Source organism: Octopus bimaculoides, chromosome 12 (assembly GCF_046866305.1).
Source record: "Octopus bimaculoides isolate indiv1 chromosome 12, ASM4686630v1, whole genome shotgun sequence".
NCBI classification, from domain to species: domain Eukaryota; kingdom Metazoa; phylum Mollusca; class Cephalopoda; order Octopoda; family Octopodidae; genus Octopus; species Octopus bimaculoides.
Window position 1 is genome coordinate 343761 of NC_142939.1, and position 23132 is coordinate 366892.

At 37.5% G+C, this 23132-nt stretch overlaps 2 protein-coding genes across 4 annotated transcripts in view; one reads left to right on the forward strand and one right to left on the reverse strand.

Moving 5' to 3' along the window:
• Positions 1 to 825: 825 nt before the first annotated feature.
• On the reverse strand, positions 826 to 6093 carry LOC106880137 (phosphatidylinositol N-acetylglucosaminyltransferase subunit P). 2 transcript variants are annotated; one of them, XM_014929966.3, is made up of 5 exons: positions 5949 to 6093; positions 4654 to 4760; positions 2798 to 2870; positions 1662 to 1780; positions 826 to 967 (listed from the first exon to the last, which is right to left on the reverse strand). In XM_014929966.3, exons 2-5 carry the CDS (start codon positions 4739 to 4741, stop codon positions 846 to 848), a joined length of 402 nt encoding a protein of 133 aa, XP_014785452.2. In that variant the 5' UTR covers positions 4742 to 4760; positions 5949 to 6093; the 3' UTR covers positions 826 to 845. The 2 variants fall into 2 exon arrangements, with proteins under 2 accessions (XP_014785452.2, XP_052827993.1); XM_052972033.2 differs by having other exon boundaries at positions 4654 to 4779; positions 5949 to 6048.
• A 6442-nt stretch (positions 6094 to 12535) lies between these two features.
• Positions 12536 to 23132, forward strand: part of LOC106880142 (nephrocystin-4) — a 130201-nt gene continuing 119604 nt past the window's right edge. For both annotated transcript variants that reach the window (XM_014929973.3, XM_014929974.3), the window contains exon 1: positions 12536 to 12774. In XM_014929973.3, the coding sequence (XP_014785459.2) occupies positions 12649 to 12774 (126 nt within the window). In that variant the 5' untranslated portion in view covers positions 12536 to 12648. The remainder of the gene's footprint in view (positions 12775 to 23132) is intronic.

Consider the following 23132-nt stretch of genomic DNA (forward strand, 5'->3'; position numbering starts at 1 on the left):
TGTTTTACTTTTCTGATTTCAGATTTTGTCTTTCATCAGTTTAACAATAATTGTAATCAACAGAATGAACTTTAATCTATTCTTGATACTTATTTAAGAAGCTGAACTTCTAATGGCCTTGTTTATCACAGTATTTATGTTATTGACACGGAAAGATAGAAAATTAAATTGACTTTTGTTGGGTTTGCCACCACAAATGAAGTCTCTGTAACAATTGACTTTTTAGCACACGGAAACACTGCTAATCTCTTGTGATTATACATATATATATATACATACATATACATATATACATACATATATAATGTGAAATATATATGCCACTTAAATGCGGCTGACCCCTAAGGGTGGATGTTACTGTTGCTTTTAGCCCCAGGAGAACATCTCCTCCAGCTGTCTATTGACACACATCTGTGTCCTGTCTGTATTTGCAAAGGGAAGTCATCCTTCCCATCTTGATCTGTGATACGCACGGACTCGAGTATGACAATCACCTCAACTTTACAGTAACATCTTTTGGTAACTCAAGTAATTTTTATAGGGCTGTACCAGCCAAATGAACTGATGTCTTTCCAGAAACTTACTAAGCTTCTTATATTTACCCTAGAGTGAATGAACAACAATTTATCAGCATTTAAACACAGAATCTAAAGAACAAACTGTTCCTAATCTCACATTCTTCAATTACTTGCTTACTGTATTGCTCTTGTGGTTTACTAAATTAACACCATGAATGCTGTCAGATGATGAAAATAACATTGGTTCGTCGTATAACCGGAGGTAATGGTGTTCACCAGTGAAGATTTAAACATAAACTCATTGGTCTCTGTTTTAAATTAGTTTTATTAATTAATTGATTCTCCATTTAAATAATATTTTCTAGTTACTTCAGAAACACTTATATCATAAATATTTGGTATGGAATTCTCTACAATATTTTCTTCACTTTTGCACAAGGCATATTTGTCTGCAAAAGAAAACAAGAAAAGGAAAATAAAGCAGGCTTCCAATTTTAATACCATTTTCTGCAATAAAACATTCTGTTTATATATATATATATCGAAATAGAAACAGTTAAATGCCAATATATGTGTATTAGCACTCGTGCCAGTGAAACGTTAAACTCACATCCGAGTGTGATCGTTGCCAGGGCTACGGATTGGCTCCCGTGCTGGTGACGCGTAAAAAGCACCATTCGAGCATGATTGTTGCCAGCGTCGCCTTACCAGCACATGTGCCGGCGGCACGTGAAAACCAACATTTTAGCGTGGTCGTTGCCAGTGCTGCCGGACTGGCTCCCATGCAGGTAGCATGTAAAAATACCTTTTGAGCATGGTCGTTGCCAGAACCGCCTGACTGGCCCTTGTGCTGGTGGCATGTAAAAAGTACCCACTACACTCTCTGAGTGGTTGGCATTTGGAAGGGCATCCAGCTGTAGAAACTTTGCCAGATCAGATTGGAGACTGGTGCAGCCTTCTGGTTCACCAGTCAAATCGTCCAACCCATGCTAGCATGGAAAGCAGATGTTAGACGATGATGATCTGGGCTTTGATCAGTGTACAACACCAATGACAACATACAAACTACAGAAACTTTCACCCTAGAGACAAACTTGACAACAAGATTTGATTAATTCTTTGTATTAATAAAGTATTTCTTACCTGTGATGGTATTGAGGGAGTCTAAGTTTTCAGTGCTTATGAAAACAATGGCAAAATATGCTAAATAGCCAAGAAGAACGATCATTATGATATAGGCAGGAATTGCAACAGCCCAATACCTTGAAAGAAGAAAAATAAAAAATAGATCATGAAACAGTAATACATAAGATTTATTTCCATCAATAAAAGACAAAATCCTGTTTAGTTTTGAGGAGAAAATATTGATTGCTTCTTCTTTAATATTATTGTTGCTGTTACTATTCAAGTAATGAATTATATGGGTCTGAGGTATCAAGGAGTACAACAATTCAGTCACAGTTACTGAACTGGTCTGTCTTGAACAATATGACTGTTATGACGACAAGGGTTCCAATTGATTCAATCAATGGAACAGCTTACTCATGGAATTAATGTGCAAGTGGCCGAGCACTTCACAGGCAGACGGACACTCGACATATTTCTAAGGGAGATTCAACATGGCACACAGAATGTGACAAGGCTGGCCCCTTTGAAATACAGGTTCTGCTCATTTCCACCAGTTGAGTGTGAAATACAGTGTCTTGCTCAAGATCATTAACACTCACTGGGAATTGAACTCACAACCTTAGGATTGTGAACCAAACACCCCAACCACTAACCCACGTGCCTCCACTGGACAATATATATATATATATATATATATATATCGAGTGTACCAGCAAAATTGTCCAAATTTTAGATTCAACTTCAAACTTTGTAATTCAGGAATGCTTAAAAAGAACTTAATGGAATTACCAGAGGTTTTTCTAACACTGTTGAGCAAGAAGAATATTGATATATATGTATGTATGTATGTATGTATATATATATATAGAAAATGAAACTGAGAGTTTGTCTCTTGTGTTGAGTTTGATGCCAAGGCAGTCTTCAAGTGATAAACACATTAACACAGCAAACAAGTATTTGTAGAAAGAGGAAGAAATTCAGTGTCGTTTGATAAGCTTTACTATCTTCAATGTAAAATGGGAGTTGTGATGTACGTAACTTGCCTAAGACTGGTTGTAGGTAGAAACAGAATCTCAGGTGATGGGAGCTATTTTACCCAGGGACTGACATTGCTTACAGAACACAAATACAAATCAATGAATAGAACTTACTTTTGAGGATAATACGTTAATCCTGCAGAATGGAGGTAACCGTCAGGAATAAAGGCCCAACCAATGTAAAGGGCTGAAAATAGAGGAATATATAAACACAGGTCGTATAAATGGCTACACAAGGTTTCTTTGAGGAAATATATTCAGAGCTTATATCTGTGCAACACAAAGTTGCATCTAGAGGTAGCCATGCTGGTGGATTATATTATTTTCTCACCTGTTATCATGGGACAATAAGAATTCGATGCAGCCTGCTAATAAGACATTCAAGTTTTATACAGTACTACAACTGCTACTCCTTGTATGGGTCAGCTGTAAACCACCACAACACCCACCACCACCATCTAATACTATTTACAACTATATTAATTCTTTCTAATTTCAGCAAAAGGCCAGCAACTTTTAGAGGGGGAGGCAAGTTGATTACATCAACCTCAGTATTTGGCTGGTAATCATTTTATCAACCCTGAAAATTTGAAAGGCAAAGTCAACGTTGACAGGATTCAAACTCAGAATGTAAAATAACTGGAAGAAATGTTGCTAAGCGTTTTGGTTTTGTCTGATGTGCTAATGTTTCTGATAGCCATGTCAATGGAACTGATTTAGAGCTAAGTGTATTTTCAAAGGTGCAAAGCCCAGCTCAAGCAATGGGAACCCATCATCATCATCATTGTCGTCATCGTTTAATGTCCACTTTCCATGCTGGCATGGGTTGGACGGTTTGACTGAGGACTGGCAAGCCAGGAGGCTGCACCAGGCTCTAATCTGATACAGCCTTCTGGCTTGCCAGTCCTTATTGAAAACCAGACATCTTACTGATTCAGTAATTTGCATCAAGTCTTATTTACTGATGTTCATTCTCATATTACATTGATAAAATACTGAAAAAATCATTATTTCAAGGCTGTTTAAGAATCAAGAAGCTATGGAGCCAAGCAACTCCAGATATCTTACCTAAACCAATCCACTTGGTCAGTGTGTATCTCTGGTCCTTTTGGCATTAATGAAATGAGATGAATCTCACTCTGAATAGGATACCAATCTATCATGGGGTACCTTTGTTGCATGTAGAATTGAACTCACAACAGTAAATTAATGAAACACTAGTCAGTGGTTAGAATGTCGGGCTCTCAATCATGAGGTAGTGAGTTTGATTCCTGGACAGGGATATGTGTTTGTTGTGTTCTTGAGCAAGATATTTTATTCCACGTTGCTCCAGTTCACTCATCTGTAGAAATGAGTTGTGATGTCACAGGTGCCAAGCTGTATCAGCCCCTTTGCGTTTCCCTTGGATAACATCGGTGGCATGGAGAGGGGAGGCTGGTGTGCATGGGCAACTACTGGTCTTCTATAAACAACCTTGCCTGGACTTGTGCCTGAGAGGGGAACTTTCTAGATGCAATCCCATGGTCATTCATGACCAATGAGGGTCTTTACCCTAGTCAGTATTTAGAGTTACAGCTTACAGTAGTGAGTTGTTCCTTTGGTGTGGAACTTATTTGCAGTTAGATAGACTGGGCTGTTTAAGAGTTAAGTACCTCAGCTACAACAAGTGCACAATTCTGATGACAACATACAAACTGTGGAGCACTGTCACTGGCATGTTAATTTCACAAGCATGCTGTTCCGTTGATCAGACCAATTAGAACTTCTTAGAGTACCAGTTTTTATTATACAAACTCCAGAAACATAATCATGAAGGCAAAGATGATCTCATCAAGATTTGAACCCAGAATGTAATGGGATGTAACTAGCACAAGACAATTTGTCTGATACACAATAATAAACTGGAAATGAGATTGTAATTAGTAAAGAAACAGACAATTAGCCTGTTTACAAAATGGAAGTAAACTCACCAATGCAGATAAAAGAACCCAGATAGAGAGCAAATCCATAAATAGCTCTTTCAGGCGATGGGAAAGGTGTGTGTTCCGGTTTGGTCATAGTATAAATATGGCATCGCCTACAAGATGAAATAAAAACTGTGAGAGCATAAAGAATTAAGATGAGAACCACCACAGACAATTTTGCTTCAATCAGAAAAGAAAAAAAAGCCTTTCAGTCATAAAATTACAAATTGATAAAACTAACAGATTTTAATAAACTAAGAGATAATTGAATCAGAACAATTTTCCGTTAACTGGGATTGAAACTAGATATGCTGCCTATAACTCAGGCTAGCAACCCTATCTAGGAGTGTCACGATAACATACTCCAGATCGATCCAAGTACAGATAAACTGATATTAAAACTATTTTAACAATCTTCTTGAGCAAGACACTTTAGTTAACGTTGCTCTAGTTCACTCAACTGTAGAAATGAGTTGCGATGTCACAGGTGCCAAGCTGTATCAGTCTTTGCCCTTCCCTAGGATAACACTGGTGGCATGGAGAGGAGAGGCTGGTATGCAGGGGCAACTGCTGGTCTTCCATAAACAACCTTGCTCGGACTCATTATTATTGGTAACCAGATCAAAAGATACAGATTAAATGGCATTCTTTAATTTAGTTGAGTATGCAAAGTACCTCATTAGCCTAGAAGGCAAATAAGCAAAGATTCAATCACACTGAAACTAGCAGAAGAAAATTGGAGGGAAAAAAAACTAAGAGTTATCTAAATCCGGTATCTGGATGAAGACGTTAGTGCTACGCCCAGAGACACACCTGTTACTTTAATAAGTAACAATAGTTAAGACAGGTAGACAGCCCTCAAAATTAAAATACTTCATCCTGTCCAGTAAAATGGTGATGAAATCAAATAACGATATTTTGTCAATTCATAGACAGTGTTGGTTTTAGTTTCATTTTTGCATCTTTTTCTCTGCACTCATCACCTTTTGTTATATTAATGTAAATGTTTTTATTGTTACCATTCAGTCACCTTCATGTTCACATGTTTCACTTTATTCTCAAAATATCGTAATTTGATTTCCTCATCATTTAACTGGACAGGGGTTCATTTGTACAGGTTTGCTTATTACAATTTGTGATCAACACATACAACATTGGGGATGTGTTTGTGCCTTGAAATGTTTCCTTTCCTGTATAACGATTACTAATTTCACACACACACACACATATATATATATATATATATATAACAGAATGGTTGAAATCCAGTTATTTGAATCGTTAAATAATAAATTTCTCACCTGAAAGTCTGGACGCGTGAAATGTCTTGAGTTAACAAAACTACAAGTGTTTAAGCGTTGAAGAGTCTCACACAACGACCACTGTCACACAGGGACTTCAAGCGAACAAAATGAATTTATTTTTACTTGTTTCTGTTATTTGATTGCAGTCGTTTTGAAGAATTTAGTCGCATAAATCGATGCCAGTGCTGATTTTATTTTTAAGTTTGGTATTAATTCTATCAACGTCTTTTGCCGGACCGCTAAGTTACGGGGGCGTAATCAAACCAGAGCCAGTTGTCAAGCGGTGGGGTGGTGGGAACAGACACAAACTCAAAGAAATACACACACGCACGCATCACAGTATCAATTAGACATCAGATGCCGTTATACACCGCTGGTCACAATGCGCTAACTCTATTTTCCGTTTCCTTCATTCATTATGTATGTATGTATGTATGTACGACGAGCTTCTTTTAGTTTCCGTCTACCAAATCTACTCACAAAGGTATAGTCAATCCGGAGTTTTAGCAAAAGACATTTGCTTAAGGTCCTACGCAGTGGGACTGAACCCGGAACGATATGGTTACATCTATACTTCCAAACTGAATTTTTAAATATTTACCTTTGAAAACACCCTTACGTTAGATCTACTGTTGAAATAGACCATAATCTGATAATCTCTCGCAAACAAATGTTTGTTTTGATTAAAAATTTCATCACATTGAGTTTCATTAAGCAAAAAGAAAGTCTCTTGATACTTAAAGACGGTTAATGTGAAATCTCTTCACTGATGTCCTGCGCACCTTCTGCAAACGCCTGAACAGTCTCATTATTTTGTTTCCTTTTCGAAATAAATAACGCCTTTACATGAAACTGTAGCGGTCCTTAAATTTGAAACAGATCTCTAACCAGATCTCCGGTATTCTGAAAGGAAACTTCCTCTCAGTAATTCCAGAAGCTTTGAAAACAGCCATGGGCGGTGCCTATCCTCTTTGGCTAAGTCACAGAAAAAACCCATTTAATTCTAAAGTAGTTTTGATATAAGATATTCCACAATAATGATGACGGTATATAAAGTTTGAGTGGTGGATTATTCTCGACTGGGAAGCTGATGCATTTCATGAGCCAGCAAGGGAATCTCATTGTGGGCGCTCGGGGGGGGGGGGGGGAGCCACAGTCGTAATGTGAAGGGCGACTTCGGAGTTGAAAGTCTGTGATAAACTTTCTGTGAAAAGGCGGGGGATGTCAGATTTATAATTGCTTTGATCAAGGAAAATAAAGCTTCCAATAAATTTGCAGCTTATGTTTATATAACATTTAGATTGTCCCATTATTGACGTATGGATTAAACTGCATAACTTGGTCCGAAAAACAACAGCAATTAAAGTATTTCAAAACCACGTGAGATTTATTTCTAATAAGCATTTAACTGGCTATTAAAATACTAATTCTACAAGAAATGACACTACATTTAGTAAAGTTAAATGCAAATCCCTACAATTTGTTTGGCCGTATCAAGTGGTTAACTTGTGGCTTTCATGATCTATTTGGAAGGTATGGTACATGGGAAAAGAAACCTACGCTGCCCCAGTGGTAGATGGGGAGACCAACTTCCAAAATCCACTCCATGTCAACCATGAACAGAACGCGATGCAACGAAAGCGATGGAGGAAATATGTTCGAAACGTTTCGCACTTCACTGTAAGAGTAATTGGGGTGGCCCTACTTTCCTTCCTGCGCACACAAGAAGTCATTATCCTGGTTATTTCATAGTTTCTTTTGACCGAGAGAAAGAGTATAATTTATTCAATAGATATAAATATTCTATAGGTAATCATTTTCAACAACCGAAGTTGGTTTTGAATACAGAAACACGCGGAGCAGATATTATAAATTAAAGAACTTTGTTGGCTCTCTATTGTCTTGTCCATCTTTTATTTTTCTTCTCTAGATTTGTACCTTTGTTATTTTTCAGTAGAAACGAGTTCAACGAGTTCCTTCATATAAAAATGTAAGTCTATTGTTCGAGACAGTTGAAATCTCAGTTACGCAGTATTTTATTCATATTCCGAAGGAAAAAGAAAAGCGATTTTACCATTTGAGGTTTCCAGAAAGCTCACATGAGACCCATAGTAGATTTATAGGAAAGTGGGTTATACATCATTAGATGTATCCTGACTTTCCTATATAATATTAGAAATTAACGGAACGCTGAACTCCAGACTATCAACATAACAATTATTTATTTAAGGTGGTTAATATATACATCATTAGCTCTTGTTTGTTGTTACAGCTTCTGTGTGTGTGAGCATGGTTGTTGGGACGTTGGTATGTAGATGTAAGCGAGCTGTCGAGCGTAAGTTCGAAAGATGGAGAGAGACAGCTAAACACGTCCTTGCCCAATCGCTGGCCAGCAAGAAAGAGACAGATCAAAGCGGGAAAGCTTGGTTGTTGAATTCTACGCATGCGTGAGACTACGCATGCGCACAGCGTTACTACAGGGCTCCCTTGCCAGTGCGGAACGCACGATAATATAAATCTGTTGGTACGCCTGAGGCAGGATGGCCACTGAAAACCACCCACAAGATGTAGCACAAACACACACAAAGAATAATGAAAGAAATGAAATGTACACTCGTGTGATACATGCATGCAATGTACAAATTGAAGGAATGAAAGAAAAACATGCAATATGGGCAGTAAATGCCACCTAGTAAAAAACAAATGAGACAATGAGAAAACAAATCGTGATGACTACTGTCCAGGAACTGGAATCACGGAATGTAAAAGTCTGAGTGTTTGTTTTTACTGAAAGGAAAGAAAATGTATGAGTGCACAAGTGTGTGTGTGAGAAAAAAAAAACAGAACATAGTAAAAGTGTTTGTAGAGACAAAAAACTATATATCCAGTTCGTATAAGAGTTATCTGGTGTGTCCCTGGTGGTGGGGTTGTTGGCGCACGACGTTGTGGTAGACTGTACATTGATGGAGAAGACGTCGGCGCAGGAACTGTAATATAGCTGTGTTCTGTATGTGTGGTGGTAATGATGTCCTGTTGAAACTTGGCGACATCGGGGGAATGCTTGTAGTTGGTAGTAGTAGTTGTTGTCGTCGCGGTGGTAATCTTGGTTGAACGAAGCTGGTGGCGAAAAGGCTACTCGGTGATGATGGTGTTTGAAGAGGTTCGCTTTTACAGACGGTCGACAGACAAATCTCTGTACGACCATTAGCGAAAACCTCGAAGAAAAAATTTTCTTAACCCAAGATGAAAGAACGACCGTGCGAACTCAAACAGGAGAAATGGTGACGAATGGAAAAACAGAGGACTCCTTTTATTTAAACGTGTCACACGGTCGAACACAAAATAATATATCAAAGATGATATACAAATAATTATGTTATACTACGATAACATAAATAGCCAGTAATGAGACGATAGAAAAAACAACCGTGTGAAATGAATAACAAGTGATATTTAGTGTGGTATAAAAGATGTATGTGTATGTGAGAGTGTGAATGCGACATATAAGAACATAATAAAAGACAGGCCATCTATATGTATGTGAGATATCACAGCAGATAGAAAGTCAGTACACGTGAGAGTTTTATACCAAGTTCTTGAGTACACAATTGGAAGTATCGCAGGCTGTAATTCTTGTCTGTTTATTATCGTGGTGAAGCTAAGTCACCTAACAGAATCGAAGAGAGAGATTTGCCTCGGTGATTTAGTTCGGTGTACATAGAAAGTCGTGTTGACTATGGTTGGAGATGTTGGTGGCGTAGTAATCGTAGAATCGTGTTGGTCATGACGATGATGCTGGTTAGTAGTTCAGTCTCCATGGCCGCATTTGTTCTTTAGTCAGGTTCACCAGTTATAGGTTGGTAGTCCAGAATCCATGCTGCGTTTTTTCTTTCGTCGGGGTCACCACTTTATAGGAAAGTGGGTTATTGTAGCTCAGCGGGTTGCGTGTTCGAATCACGTCGGGGTCACCACTTTATAGGAAAGTGGGTTATACATCATTAGATGTATCCTGACTTTCCTATATAATATTAGAAATTAACGGAACGCTGAACTCCAGACTATCAACATAACAATTATTTATTTAAGGTGGTTAATATATACATCATTAGCTCTTGTTTGTTGTTACAGCTTCTGTGTGTGTGAGCATGGTTGTTGGGACGTTGGTATGTAAATGTAAGCGAGCTGTCGAGCGTAAGTTCGAAAGATGGAGAGAGACAGCTAAACACGTCCTTGCTCAATCGCTGGCCAGCAAGAAAGAGACAGATCAAAGCGGGAAAGCTTGGTTGTTGAATTCCACGCATGCGTGAGACTACGCATGCGCACAGCGTTACTACAGATTGTTACTTACTCATCTGCACATTTTGGACACCTTATTAAAAGAAAAAAAAAGACCTCCCCCAACTGAATGGCAGGAAGTTATTTATCAACACACGTGCTGCCTCCTTATCGTTTCTTTCCCACCATTACTAGTTTAGTCTCTGCTTCTTAGAGTTAGCTCGTTTCGTGAAACCTGCATCCAGACCGACACTCACGCTTCTCTTTGCGTCACCAATAACCACCCTGCACGAACCACTATTCTCATTCTCAACTTGGTATATTTATGTCGCATCAACTGCATTCATCTCATCAGCTTCCGGGGACTTGTAAAGAACGTGGGCACAGTATCAGCTTCCAGAACAAGATATACAGAAAGTCACCTGCTAAATGAAGATTTGAAGGAAATTAACAGTTACTGTTGTCCTTTTCTTTCCTGTTATAATAATAATAATAATGGTTTCAAATTTTGGCACACGGGAAGCATGTTTGTGGAAGGGGACCAGTGGATTACATCGACCCCAGTGTTTAACTAGTACTCACTTTATCGACCCCGAAAGGATGGAAGGCAAAGTCGACCTTGGCGGAATTTAATCTCAGAACATGAAGATGGACGAAATGCCACTAAGCATTGTGCTCGGCATGCTAACGATTCTGCCAGCTCGCGATATGAGGGTAGAACTTGCTAAAAGAAAGAAAAAAAAAACTGCTTTATTGGGGACAGCTAGGATTTTGAGATTGATAGTTGGGGGTTAATATTTTCCTCGGTACTTAACATCGAGTTACCAAATCTTATAATTTGAGGAAAGAGACCTTGTGAGACCCTTGACAACAGCATGCTGTCCGTTCTCACAGAATTAACCGGAGCGAGACCGAGAGCTCAGAGAGGTGAAACAAGAAGAAGAAGAAGAAGAAGAAGTTGTAATGCACCTGAGCACTGTACACAATAATTTCATTATTATCATTTGACTCTATATCTTCAGGAGGAGTTACCTCAATCCTTTCTATATTAACCAAAATGAAGTAGATTGACAAATTTATTTTTTGAACCAGTTGAAGACACGCGAGATGTCGAAATATTGTTCACAAGATAACAAATGGCACTCTTCTTTTAATTTTGACTCTATATCTTCAGGAGGAGTTACCTCAATCCTTTCTATAATATTATTATTATTATTATTATTATTATTGTGGAGGCGCAATGGCCCAGTGGTTAGGGCAACGGACTCGCGGTTTCGATTCCCAGACTGGGCGTTGTGAGTGTTTATTGAGCGAAAACACCTAAAGCTCCACGAGGCTCCAGCAGGGGATGGTGGTGAACCCTGCTGTACTCTTTCACCACAACTTTCTCTCACTCTTTCTTCCTGTTTCTGTTGTACCTGTATTTCAAAGGGGTCAGCTTAGTCACACTCTGTGTCACGCTGAATATCCCCGAGAACTACGTTAAGGGTACATGTGTCTGTGGAGTGCTCAGCCACTTGCACGTTAATTTCACGAGCAGGCTGTTCCGTTGATCGGATCAACTGGAACCCTCGTCGTCGCTACCGACGGAGTGCCAACAACAATTGTTATTATTATTAAGATGAACAGCAACAACTGCAACAACAACCACACAAAACTGTTTTATGAAACAAAAAGGAAAATCAAACATGAAATCGCTTGTCCTATGATTAATCTGTAGGGGCGTCCCTCAGGAGAGAGCGACTGCTTGGGTTCCACTGGCACAAACTCTTCTCCGAATACAGAACTCAACTCAAGCCCTCCAGATTCATCACCGGCAGCCACCAGAAAAAGAAAAATGTAAGAGGATCAAATAGACCCGGGAAAAATATAAAGAGATAATATAGGCTTGTTATAATGCATTTGGTAGGCTATCTTAAAAGAGACACAGAATGACTTTGTTTTTGTTTGTTTTTGAAATCCTAAAGTTCCGTTAGAGTTACCTCCCATATCGCTTGTCGCATCTGTTGCTACTCACCGTTGTTGTAGATACAAAAGGAAGATAAACAAGCATTTTAAATCTTTAGCTGATGTCTACGCACTTGCGAATGAATATACACATACATTTACTTATATATATATATATATATACTTATAATATCATATATATAATTATCTAACAGGGACATAGAAATTTTCAGGTGGTGCAATTCTTGTATATTTATAACTTCAAACATTCAACATAAAATTCGCACAAAGATAATCTATAAAGACATAAGTTCACTTATACATGTGACACATGGTATCGAATACAGATTTACAGCTTATAAACACATACAACGCTAGAATTAGGTTTATTTACACAAGCACCACATACGAACATGTATGCAGACATTTCACAAATCACATTAGTAACGGTTTAGTTTACATCACGTGACCAAAAATGGCGGGTCCTAATATGCATTGGGTACCGAAACCGATAGTTCAACCGCCAAATGAAAGACTTTCAACCGCACAGAAGCTCTCTACTCCTTTCAAGATTTGTTTTAAAACCTCTGATGGTGTCACGGTAAGATCTGTCTTTATTATGCACTCAATGGAAACCTCACAAAAAAGAAAAAGATGGAACGATTGGATTGTAGAAGCACAGAAAAAAACATGTCTTGCGATCAGCCAAATACTTTGACATTATGTATTGTGTGAAATAACTATTTCTTTTATCTAGCAACAGGTTCGTCCTTTAATAACAGGAGTTTCAACTGATTAATACAAATCCTTTGTGTTATTTTGACTTAGTTTATTAACTCCAAAATGATGAGACCTAATCATTGTGTGGTTTCATCCCAGGTCAGCCTCGATCGACCATAACTACGACATTTAAATTGTTGATCGAACGAATTTGATCCACAGATCCATCGTTGCAATTGCCTCTGACTGAAGCGAAACTAGACCGTACACTCCTACAAGTACTAGTTTTTCATGAGTTGTCATGGGACTGTTTGACATGGCCAATTATCGTATTAAATGTTATTGTTAATTAGCCTGACGTCAGTACTGCCGTAGCTATTGCCTCTTTTCAAACGTATTGCATACAGGATATCCTTGTTCTCTGCATGTTCTCGTGGGGACCACTTGTGGGCTTGACTAGAGTGTAATGTTTAATGTTCATTTTAGCATTGCTGGTGCATTCCGACAGTGTTTAGAACAATGAGGTTATCGATGCTGTTACTTTTAGATGTGTATGTTTGTTTGGAGGCTAGTTGATGTGTCTGGATATGTTGACGAAGTGACTGCACATGTAGTGGCTGGTATTATGCTGCTTGAAGTTTGTTCTGGAATAATATGCACGTACATTCTCCATGCATCATCGTCATCATCATCAGTGTATATATAGCTAAATCTTTACTTGATTTATTCTTTTACTTGTTTCAGTCATTTGACTGCGGCCATGCTGGAGCACCACCTTTAGTTGAACAAATCAACCCCAGGACATATTCTTTGTTAGCCTAGTACTTATTCCATCGGTTTCTTTTGCCGAACAGTTAAGTTACGGGGACGTAAACACACCAGCATCGGTTGTTAAGTGATGTTGGGGGGACAAACACACACATATACATATACATATACATACACACACACACACACACACACACACACACACATATATATATATATGACGGGCTTCTTTCAGTTTCTGTCTACCAAATCCAGTCACAAGGCTTTGGTTGACCTAAGGCTATAGTAGAAGACACCTGCCCAAGGTGCCATACAGTGGGACTGAACCCAGAACCATGTGGCTGGTAAGCAAGCTACTTACCACACAGCCACTCCTGTGCCTATGATTTGGCAAGAATCTTTCAACATCTTAATTGTGACTTCAAATATATCTTTCTAAATTTTATACATCTACTTGTTTTTTTTGTCCCCTTTTGTTGTAGGGAAAGGTGCCTATGTTGTTTCTTTCCCTTTAATTCTTGGACATAACTTTCTTAAATGACATAACTGTGTTACATTTAAAAACGAGGTACCACTACAAGAAATCTGTCCCCATACTTGTTCCTACATTGGTGACATCTTTGCTACTGAATCTCACCTTTTCTCTTTGATGAAAAGACTAATCAGTTTCTTGATAGTAATATGGATCCCTCAGTCACTCCAAGGAGAGACAAGTTGTAGCGGTCCGAAACTAGTTAACATCTTGGAATTGACTATTTGCAAATGCTACTGTTTTCTGGATGCATATTCACTTCCTAAATTTAAAGAGTTCTTGTGTTCTTTACCTAACTTTAAATTCTACTATTAACTGGATCTGAAAGTAGGATATTACCAGATTCCACTCCACAATTATCATAAAAGCATTGCAAGCTGATGGAATCTTATTCAGGTTTACAAGATTAATCTTTTGTGTAAATGTAAGCATTTTTCAAAGATTGGTGGATAGAATAATTTACTAACAGTGACATCAAAGGAATTGGTGCTTGTCTTGATGATATTATTGTCATTTGCAGAATTATTGAGAAGCATTATGGAAACTTGTTCCACTTTATTTCAGTTGCTAAGAGACACAGGATTACATTGAGCAATGACAAATATCTTCTTCCCCAAATATCCATTTGTTACCAAGGATATAAAATAGAAAATAATTCTCTGAAGCCTGACTCAGAAAGATTGAAATGCTTCATGGATTTCCCGATGCTTAATATTGCTAAACAACTTCACACTAACTTTGTTTAGTTACTATTCTCAGTGGGTGTCTCCTTTCTTGAAACTAAGCCTTACTTTAGCATTGCAAAAAAGATACCCAAATGCTACTCATCTGTTTAAAACTTCAATAGTTAATCTCTTTCTGTCTGTCTGTCTCTCTCTCTCTCTCACTTTCTCTCTCTTTTCATACCTTCAGTTCAAACTGATGCTTTTCTAACTGCAGTCAGGCAGCACTGGCAATGGCCACACTTGAATGGTGCTTTTTACGTGCCACCACCATGGGAGCTGCGGATGTTAAATGATGATGGTGGTGGTATTGATACTGCTTTTGCAGCTGTTATTTTGTAATAATCCCACTGGCTATTTGCAATGCCAGTGCCTGATTAGGCACTGAAATTTTATGTATAATGCTAGCAGAGAAATTGTTGCTATCTCCAGCTTCCAGGTGTCTACCATTGACAAGGTCAAGGAAGGCTGAAATCACATGATCTGGTAGTCCCAGTGGCAATGGCAGAAAATTATCTCCTGCTAGCCATATAAACTCGAGTACCTATATGCACCATAAATCTATATGAGAAGTTCTCTCATGATAATTATAACAGTATCCTGTGTTCTAACACAATATCCACTTTTAAATGGGGATAAATATTACCTTTTGGTATTAATACTGCTTGTGTCTGTATTAAATATTTTCTCAAGTTTCCTTTTGAGTTTACATATCGAGATATGATATTTATAATTCTGTTTTCAAAATATATTATGTTTCAAATATTTCTAAAACAAAATAAGTATGAATCGATTTTCAAAATTTATTAACCTTCAACGTTTAAAGTTATATCGGAGTAGTTTCCCTTCGCTGATGATCTTTCTATTCTGGTATATTCAAGTTAGTATTTCCTTTCTCTTCTAAGTCCAGCCTGTGTCAGTATGGAAAGTGGACATTAACCTATAAAGTGCTGGGATTTGCACTTTCATAGCATGGACTGCTGAGTACATTTTATGAAAATGAGACAACTATGCACATATAAAAAATAAAAAATAGTTAAAATATCTCCTTAGTATATAATGGTGGCAAGTTTTATATCATCTGAAAAGTTGTTAGTTGAACTATTAGTCCTCTTGCATTCTGGGGGATATCAGAGCATTTGAGTGACATTAGACCCCAACAAACGCCCATAAATTAAATGCACCTATCTGGGCCATATTTGTGGCCTGTTGACCTGTGCCTGACAACCACGTTCATGGTCTGTTGACCTGTGCCTGACAGCCACGATCGTGTCCCGTCGCACTTTATGTGTTAAAGTATGATGAAGCTTTTCCTTTATCTGCTACATTCCTCCATTTTAAAGATGGTGGTGTGAAATTTAAAGGGGATTTGGTTTAAATTTGTTTCCCAAGCCTTGCACCAATCACTTAGCTGAATATTTCTTTCCCAGAACATCCGCCTTCTGGAATTCTTTTCACCATACAGACACTGGCATAATGATTCTTCATAATGAAAACGAACCCCATCAACATGATCACTTCCAGGAGGTAGGAGCTGTAAGATCATAGCAATGTTCCTTCCATAAATTACAACAAACAAAAAAAAATTAAAAAAAAAAAAAAAAATGAAAGAGTGATAGCTCCTTGCTGTTGTCATTAAAGGATGTATTTAAAAATTTACCAGAAGTGAATTCAGGCCTTTTCTCCTACCAGTTTCAAATTATCACCAGTGCACCACAACCATGGAAGGCCGTTAACAAATTGCATGAGAAGGATTTTGAGTTAGGAATCTACAAAGCACCACTCTGTAGCAGAACAGTGCTTTTCACCAGAGTGAACTGGAACAATGTGAAGTGTCTTGCTCAAGAGTTTAATGTTATCCAGTCTGGAGATTAAACCCGTGGGTCAACAGCCTAAACACTAAACCATGCTACTGGAATAGGCAAGAGGAAAGCTTCTAGTATTAACTTTATGGATCCTGAAATTGTCAGGATCGTCATGAGAAGGATCTTCTAATGACTTCAACAGTATAGAATTATATTATTTACATTAGACGGATATTTGTGCTCATCTTGTTTGTCCGTTAAATGTAAATAATGTACATAATTCCTCATCTCTTAAATATAGAACAGTATAGAATTAACCCTCTGATATTCAGATTACTCTGTCAAATGTAATACTTGTTTATTCACATTGTTTTCAATTGATCATGTAATATTTTGTAGATTTGAGATTTCAATGATGTGATTGTTTATTTTTAAAATGACATTGTTGGGTAGGTGTGAGAGGTCAAATCTGGCTGGTTTTAACATAAAAAAGGTAGAATATTTAGGCCAGATATGGCTGGTTTAAAGGTGAAGGGTATGGATAAGAAACCAAAAGCTAGGAGTAACATTGTGGTGATGGAGAATATATCTCGGCTCTGACGTATCTAGGGGATACCCTTGTGAGCATCTCTACACTCTGATCATCATCATTCATCATCCTCGTTTAATGTCCGTTTTCAATGTTGACATGGGTTGGACAGTTTGATTGGGGACTGGCAAGCCAGGAGGCCTCACCAGGCTCCAATCTGATCTGGCAAGGTTTCTACAGCTGGATGCCCTTCCTGACGCCAACCACTCCGAGAGTGTAGTGGGTCTTTTTATGTGCCACCAGCATGGGAACCAGTCAGGCAGAACTGGTATCAGCCACGTTCGGATGGTGCTTTTTATGTGCTACTGGCACAGGAGCCAGTTGGGGTGGGGAGTTGGCATCAGCCACTTTCGGATGGTGCTTTTTATGTGCTATTGACACAGGAGCCAGTCAGAGTGGGGAGTTGGCATTGACCACGTTTAGATGGTGCTTTTTACGTGCCACTGGCATGGGGAGCGAGTCAGGTGGAACTGGCAATGACCCACACATGAATGGTGCTTATTGCGTGCCACCAGCACGAGAGCCAGTCAGGTGGCACTGGCATCGGCCACAACTACAATTTCCATTTGATTGTGATTTGATTTTGATTTTGATTTTACTTGACTCAATAGGTCTCCCTAAAATATTTTTTTTTGCCTAGGTAGGTACGTCAGAGGTGAAGGAGTTATCAAGTAAATCGGTTTACAATATTACAAAGCAAAATAAAGTGATGCCCTGGCAGAATCGTTAGCATCCGAGACAAGATGTTTCATGTCATTCTGTCAGTCTTACATTCTGAGTTCAAATTCAAATGAGTTCAACTTTACCTTTCATCCTTTCAGAGGTCAATAGAATAAGCACCAGTTGAGTACTGGGGGCCGATGTAAATCGACTTTCTCCCTCCCCCAAAATTGCTGGTCTTCTGCTGACCCATCCTTCTGGTGGAGTAAAACACTTGTGGTTGTGCCACGTGAAAGTGCCCATGTGGTGCCATCTAAAAGCACTCGTATTGTGCCATGTAAAAGTGCCTGTGTGACATGTAAAAGTACACATGTGGGCACGCGTGGTGCCGCATAAAAGTGCCTGTGCAGGGCCATGTAAAAGCACCCAGCACATTCTGTAAAGTGGTTGGCATTAGGAAGGGCATCCAGTCATAGAAACCATGCCAAAAGAGACAATTGGAGTCTGGTGCTGCCTTCCTGTGTGTTTATTGAAAGGCAAAATTAATGATGTTCAATGTTTTTATCCCTTTAGTTTCCATCAAATGTAATGTTTATTTATTCACATTGTTTTGAGTTAATCGTGCATTTTCTCATAATCTTGATATCACAATTATGTGATTGTTTATTTTTAGAATGACATGGTAGAGTGGGTGTGAGAGGCCAGATCTGACCAGTTTTAACCTTTAGCACACTGAATTTTCTCTAGAATTGTTTCCCCTGCCATTGCCCTGTTACTACAAGGGAGAAAACTCTTATGGTGACATGATGTACCTACAGTGTGCTGAAGGTTAACATAAAACTAGTTAAACATTTAGGCTGGATGTGGCAGAGTAATCTGATCCTTTGTTATGGGGTGCCTACCCCACCCCCAAATTACCTAGGGTCTAACTTTTTCTTGTTGAAATTTTGATGAATAATGTTTTTTTGTTTGCTATGTCTTATTTTTGTTGACTTCTGTTTGCTTGATGTAAGCTCCTCTTTCATATAGTGTATTTCATCTCCTGTACTGTCTGCAATGTCTCGGGTCCTTGTGGCTAAAAAAAGAGCCCCACTGCTCCCCCCCTCCTCCTCACCATCACCACCACCATTACTAAGTTGTTGGATATACAGAATCCTTATGGCCTCGCAGTATTTACTCTGGTTCTTTGCAACCTTACTGAGGTCAGCTTTGCCTTTCGTCTCTCCAGGACCGATAAAATAAAACACCAGGAAAGTGCTGTGGTCAATAATATTGATTAGCACCTCTCCAAACCCATTATTAATATTAGAAAGTTGGTGAATAACAGATTTGGTGAGTGCAGCAGACAAAATGACTTCTGGTATTTAGTTACCGTCTCTTTACATTCTAAGTTTGACTGAGTGATTAACTGTCTAAAATTACATTTCAGATTTACATGGGAAAGGTCATCCAAGTTCAATATATTTATCCGGTGATTTATAATACAGCTTATTTCCAATATCTTGTGTATAATTTCACAGTTGTTATACAAATATTACATTGTTTTGTCTGTTGAAATCCTGGCGTAGCTTGTACAGACATGAATTTGATATGAGTGGCCTTCTGAAATATTTCTAAAAATAAAACTTAATAATACTTTATACATTCTTTCTGAAGGATTTAGATCAGTGTCGTGTTTCTGAATATTTAAATGAATGAAATTTTAGTGCACGTATGTGTGTGTGTGCGTGTGTGTGTACGTGTGCGTGTGTGTGTGTATGTATAAGCTTACTTAGAAATGGATGTGTTGCATTCAGTTAAATAATAAATAATATATAATATATATATATATATATATATATATATATATATATATATATAATACATATAGTATATATATATATATATATATATATATATATATATATATATATATATAATACATATAATATATATATATATAATATATATATATATATATATAATACATATAATATATATATATATATAAATATATACATATATAAATATATATATATATATATATATATATATATATATATATGTATATATATATATATATATATATATATATATATATATATATATATATATGTATATATATATATATATATATATATATATATATATATATATATATATATATGTATATATATATATATATATATATATATATATATATATATGTATATATATATATATATATATATATATATATATATATATATATATATATGTATATATATGTATCATCATCATCAACATTTAGCATCCATCTTCCATTCATGCATGGATAGGACGGTTGACAGGAGCCGGCCAAGTAGATAAAAACTACCCAAGGTTACTGTGTCTGTTTTGGCAGGGTGTCCTTCCTAACGCCAATCACTCCACAGAGTGGACTCGGTGCTCTTTATGTGGCACTAGCACAAGTGAGGTTAGTCTTGGCATGATTTTGGCCTTTCCAAACGTCAACCACGTACAGTGTGGACTGGATGTTTCTAATGTGGCACCAACACTCGTAGGGTAACCAAGTAAGTCACAAGATTAGGAATTATGAGAGGGGCAAGGCGTTTGAGGAGGGGAACTTGTATCAAAGGATGAAAGTGAATTACTCCTTTGCAATCCAACCAGATAAAGAGAAGAACCTTTTTCCTCTAAAGTTCCCTTCTCGGTTGTGGTTGAGCTTTTTTCCTTTTACCAAGCCACTGTTTACAATATTTAACATTTTGTTAGAAGATCCATTTTTCGTCAGAAGTCTATCTAAAAAGGGTGAAATGAGTTTGTAAAAATGGAGAGAAATGAAGAGAAGAGCAGATGTCAACTTGGGATTTGCGGTTGCTTTCGGACAATTCATGAGGCACCCATTTTCCAAGTTTAGGAACTTTTCTGAGTTGTTGAAGATGACGATGAACAGTTGTATGGTTTGAACTAAGCTTTATTGCCAATTCTTCAACTGATAATGTAGGATTTTCTTCAAGTAATGCCTCAAGGACCTTATCACCAGACTCAACTGGATGTTTGATCTTCATCTTCAAGGCTGAAATCTCCACTTCTGAATTTTGCAAACCATCTTCTGCAAGTTCTTTCATTCAAGCATTCTTTCCCATAAACTGAGTGTCTGTTTCGAGTTGCTTCGGCTGCAGAGTTTCCTTTTTTGTACTCATAAAGCATTCTGTGCCTCAAATGCTCTGTGGATACTTCCATGTTAGAAAGGGTTTTAATCAAAGAAATTTTAATTCTATTATTCTGTAAATTGTAGGGAGACAAGTAATTGGTCTGTAATTAGTATAAATGTACACAAATGCATAAAAATAATTTTTAATTCCATTAGACATTCTAAAATACTATTAAATTTCATTCAATTTTAAAAAAGGTAAAATCGGACAGAACTTATGAGATGACCTGATATATAAATAAATTAACAAATGGAGTTAAATGCAGGTGTTATTCAAATCTTTATACTTCCGACCAAAACCTGGAATTTGCTACCCTGGTAGCTGTTTATTTTTTCCGTGTTATTTGTAAATATTGAAAAAATACACATACATTTATATATATATATATATATATATATATATATATATATATGCACATACCCACACCCATCCACTCTGTAATATTTGAATATGCATTGTTTAGTTTCTAGAAGTATTGAAAAGGAGAAACAAAGGAGGCAGGCAAATATGTCTCCCTCCCTCCCTTTCTCTCTCTCTTTTTCTCTCCTCATCTCTCTCCCTCTCTCTCTCTCTCATACGAATATGCTTTCATACATACGTATCCACACACAAATATACAAATTATATATGTGTGTGTGTGTTTATATGCATATATATATATATATATATATATATATATATATATATATATATATATATATATATATAAAGGCCTAATGGAAAAGCGGATGTAAAAATGAATAAAGCAAATGAGAGAGAGAGAGAGAGAGAGAGACTTAGAGAGAGAGAGAGAGAGTTCCTGGATTGCAGAAGCTGTCCTCATCATTCATAACTTTGTTGGAATGCTCAAGTTTCACCCAACCAAGCTTTCTGCTTTAAGAGAGGGAAATTCAGTGTGTGTGTGTGTGTGTGTGAGAGAGAGAGAGGTGTCTTTACTGACAGGAAAAAATCAAAGCCATGTTTCAATTGACCACGGACACAACCAGTGGTGGCAGGTGAAGGTGAAATACTGATATAATTACCGTTGCTGCTGCTGTTGTTGTTGTTGTTGTTGTGTATGAAAAAGAAAATCATTAGATTGAGCAGTCAAGTCAGAACACCTGTTGTTCATCTTTTAAACGATGGTGTTACCGAATTATGAAAAGAGGTTGACACCACATCACAAACGGGCAAAGAAAACAAATCCTCTCCACCGTAGCTATAGCTGTCCGTTTCGGATTCGTTTCTCGGTCTGTGAAGGTTTGCATCAAAGTGGTGGTGGTGGTGGTACGAGTGGAGGTTACCGTGGTTATGATGATAGTAAGCAGTTAAAGGTATGTGACTGTATTTTCTTCTTTCATTGGTAGAAAACTTTTTAAAGAGGAGAAGCTTTTTTTTTTTTCCCTATATAGAATTGGTTTTACTGCACCTTCTTGACCTTTGGCGGTATGGAAGGTAACTCTGGCCCAAACACGACTGGATTTTGTTATCTTCATTACTGTTTATATTGTTTTGATAAAGGATAAACCTCAGGAATGGGAAAAACGAGGTTAATCGTTCAAATATTGTGGCCAATTGCCAAACTCATTGGAGTATTGAATATTTGTGTTATTTGTTCAGGTTCTCATTGTTCTGGGTTCAAATCTTGCTGGAGTCACTTTTACCTTTCATCCTTTGAGAATTGATAAAGGAAATACCAGTTATGTTCTTGAGCTGATTCTTCTCTCTCTTTCTCTTTCTCTTTCTGTCTTTCTATCTCTTTCCCCCTTTTCGTCCTCACTCTTTCTCTCTCTTTCACTTTCTCTTTTTCGCCTTCTTTCTCTCTTCTTTTTCTCTTCCTCTGTCTTTCTCTTTATTTTATTTCTTTCTTTGTTTCTTTTCTCTCTCTCTCTCTTTCTCTCTCTTTTTCTCTTCTCTGTATTTTTCTCTTTGTTTCTCTCTTTGTTTATCTCTTTCTCTCTCTCTTTCTCCCCTCTTTCTCTTTCTCTTTGTTTCTCTCTTTCTCTCT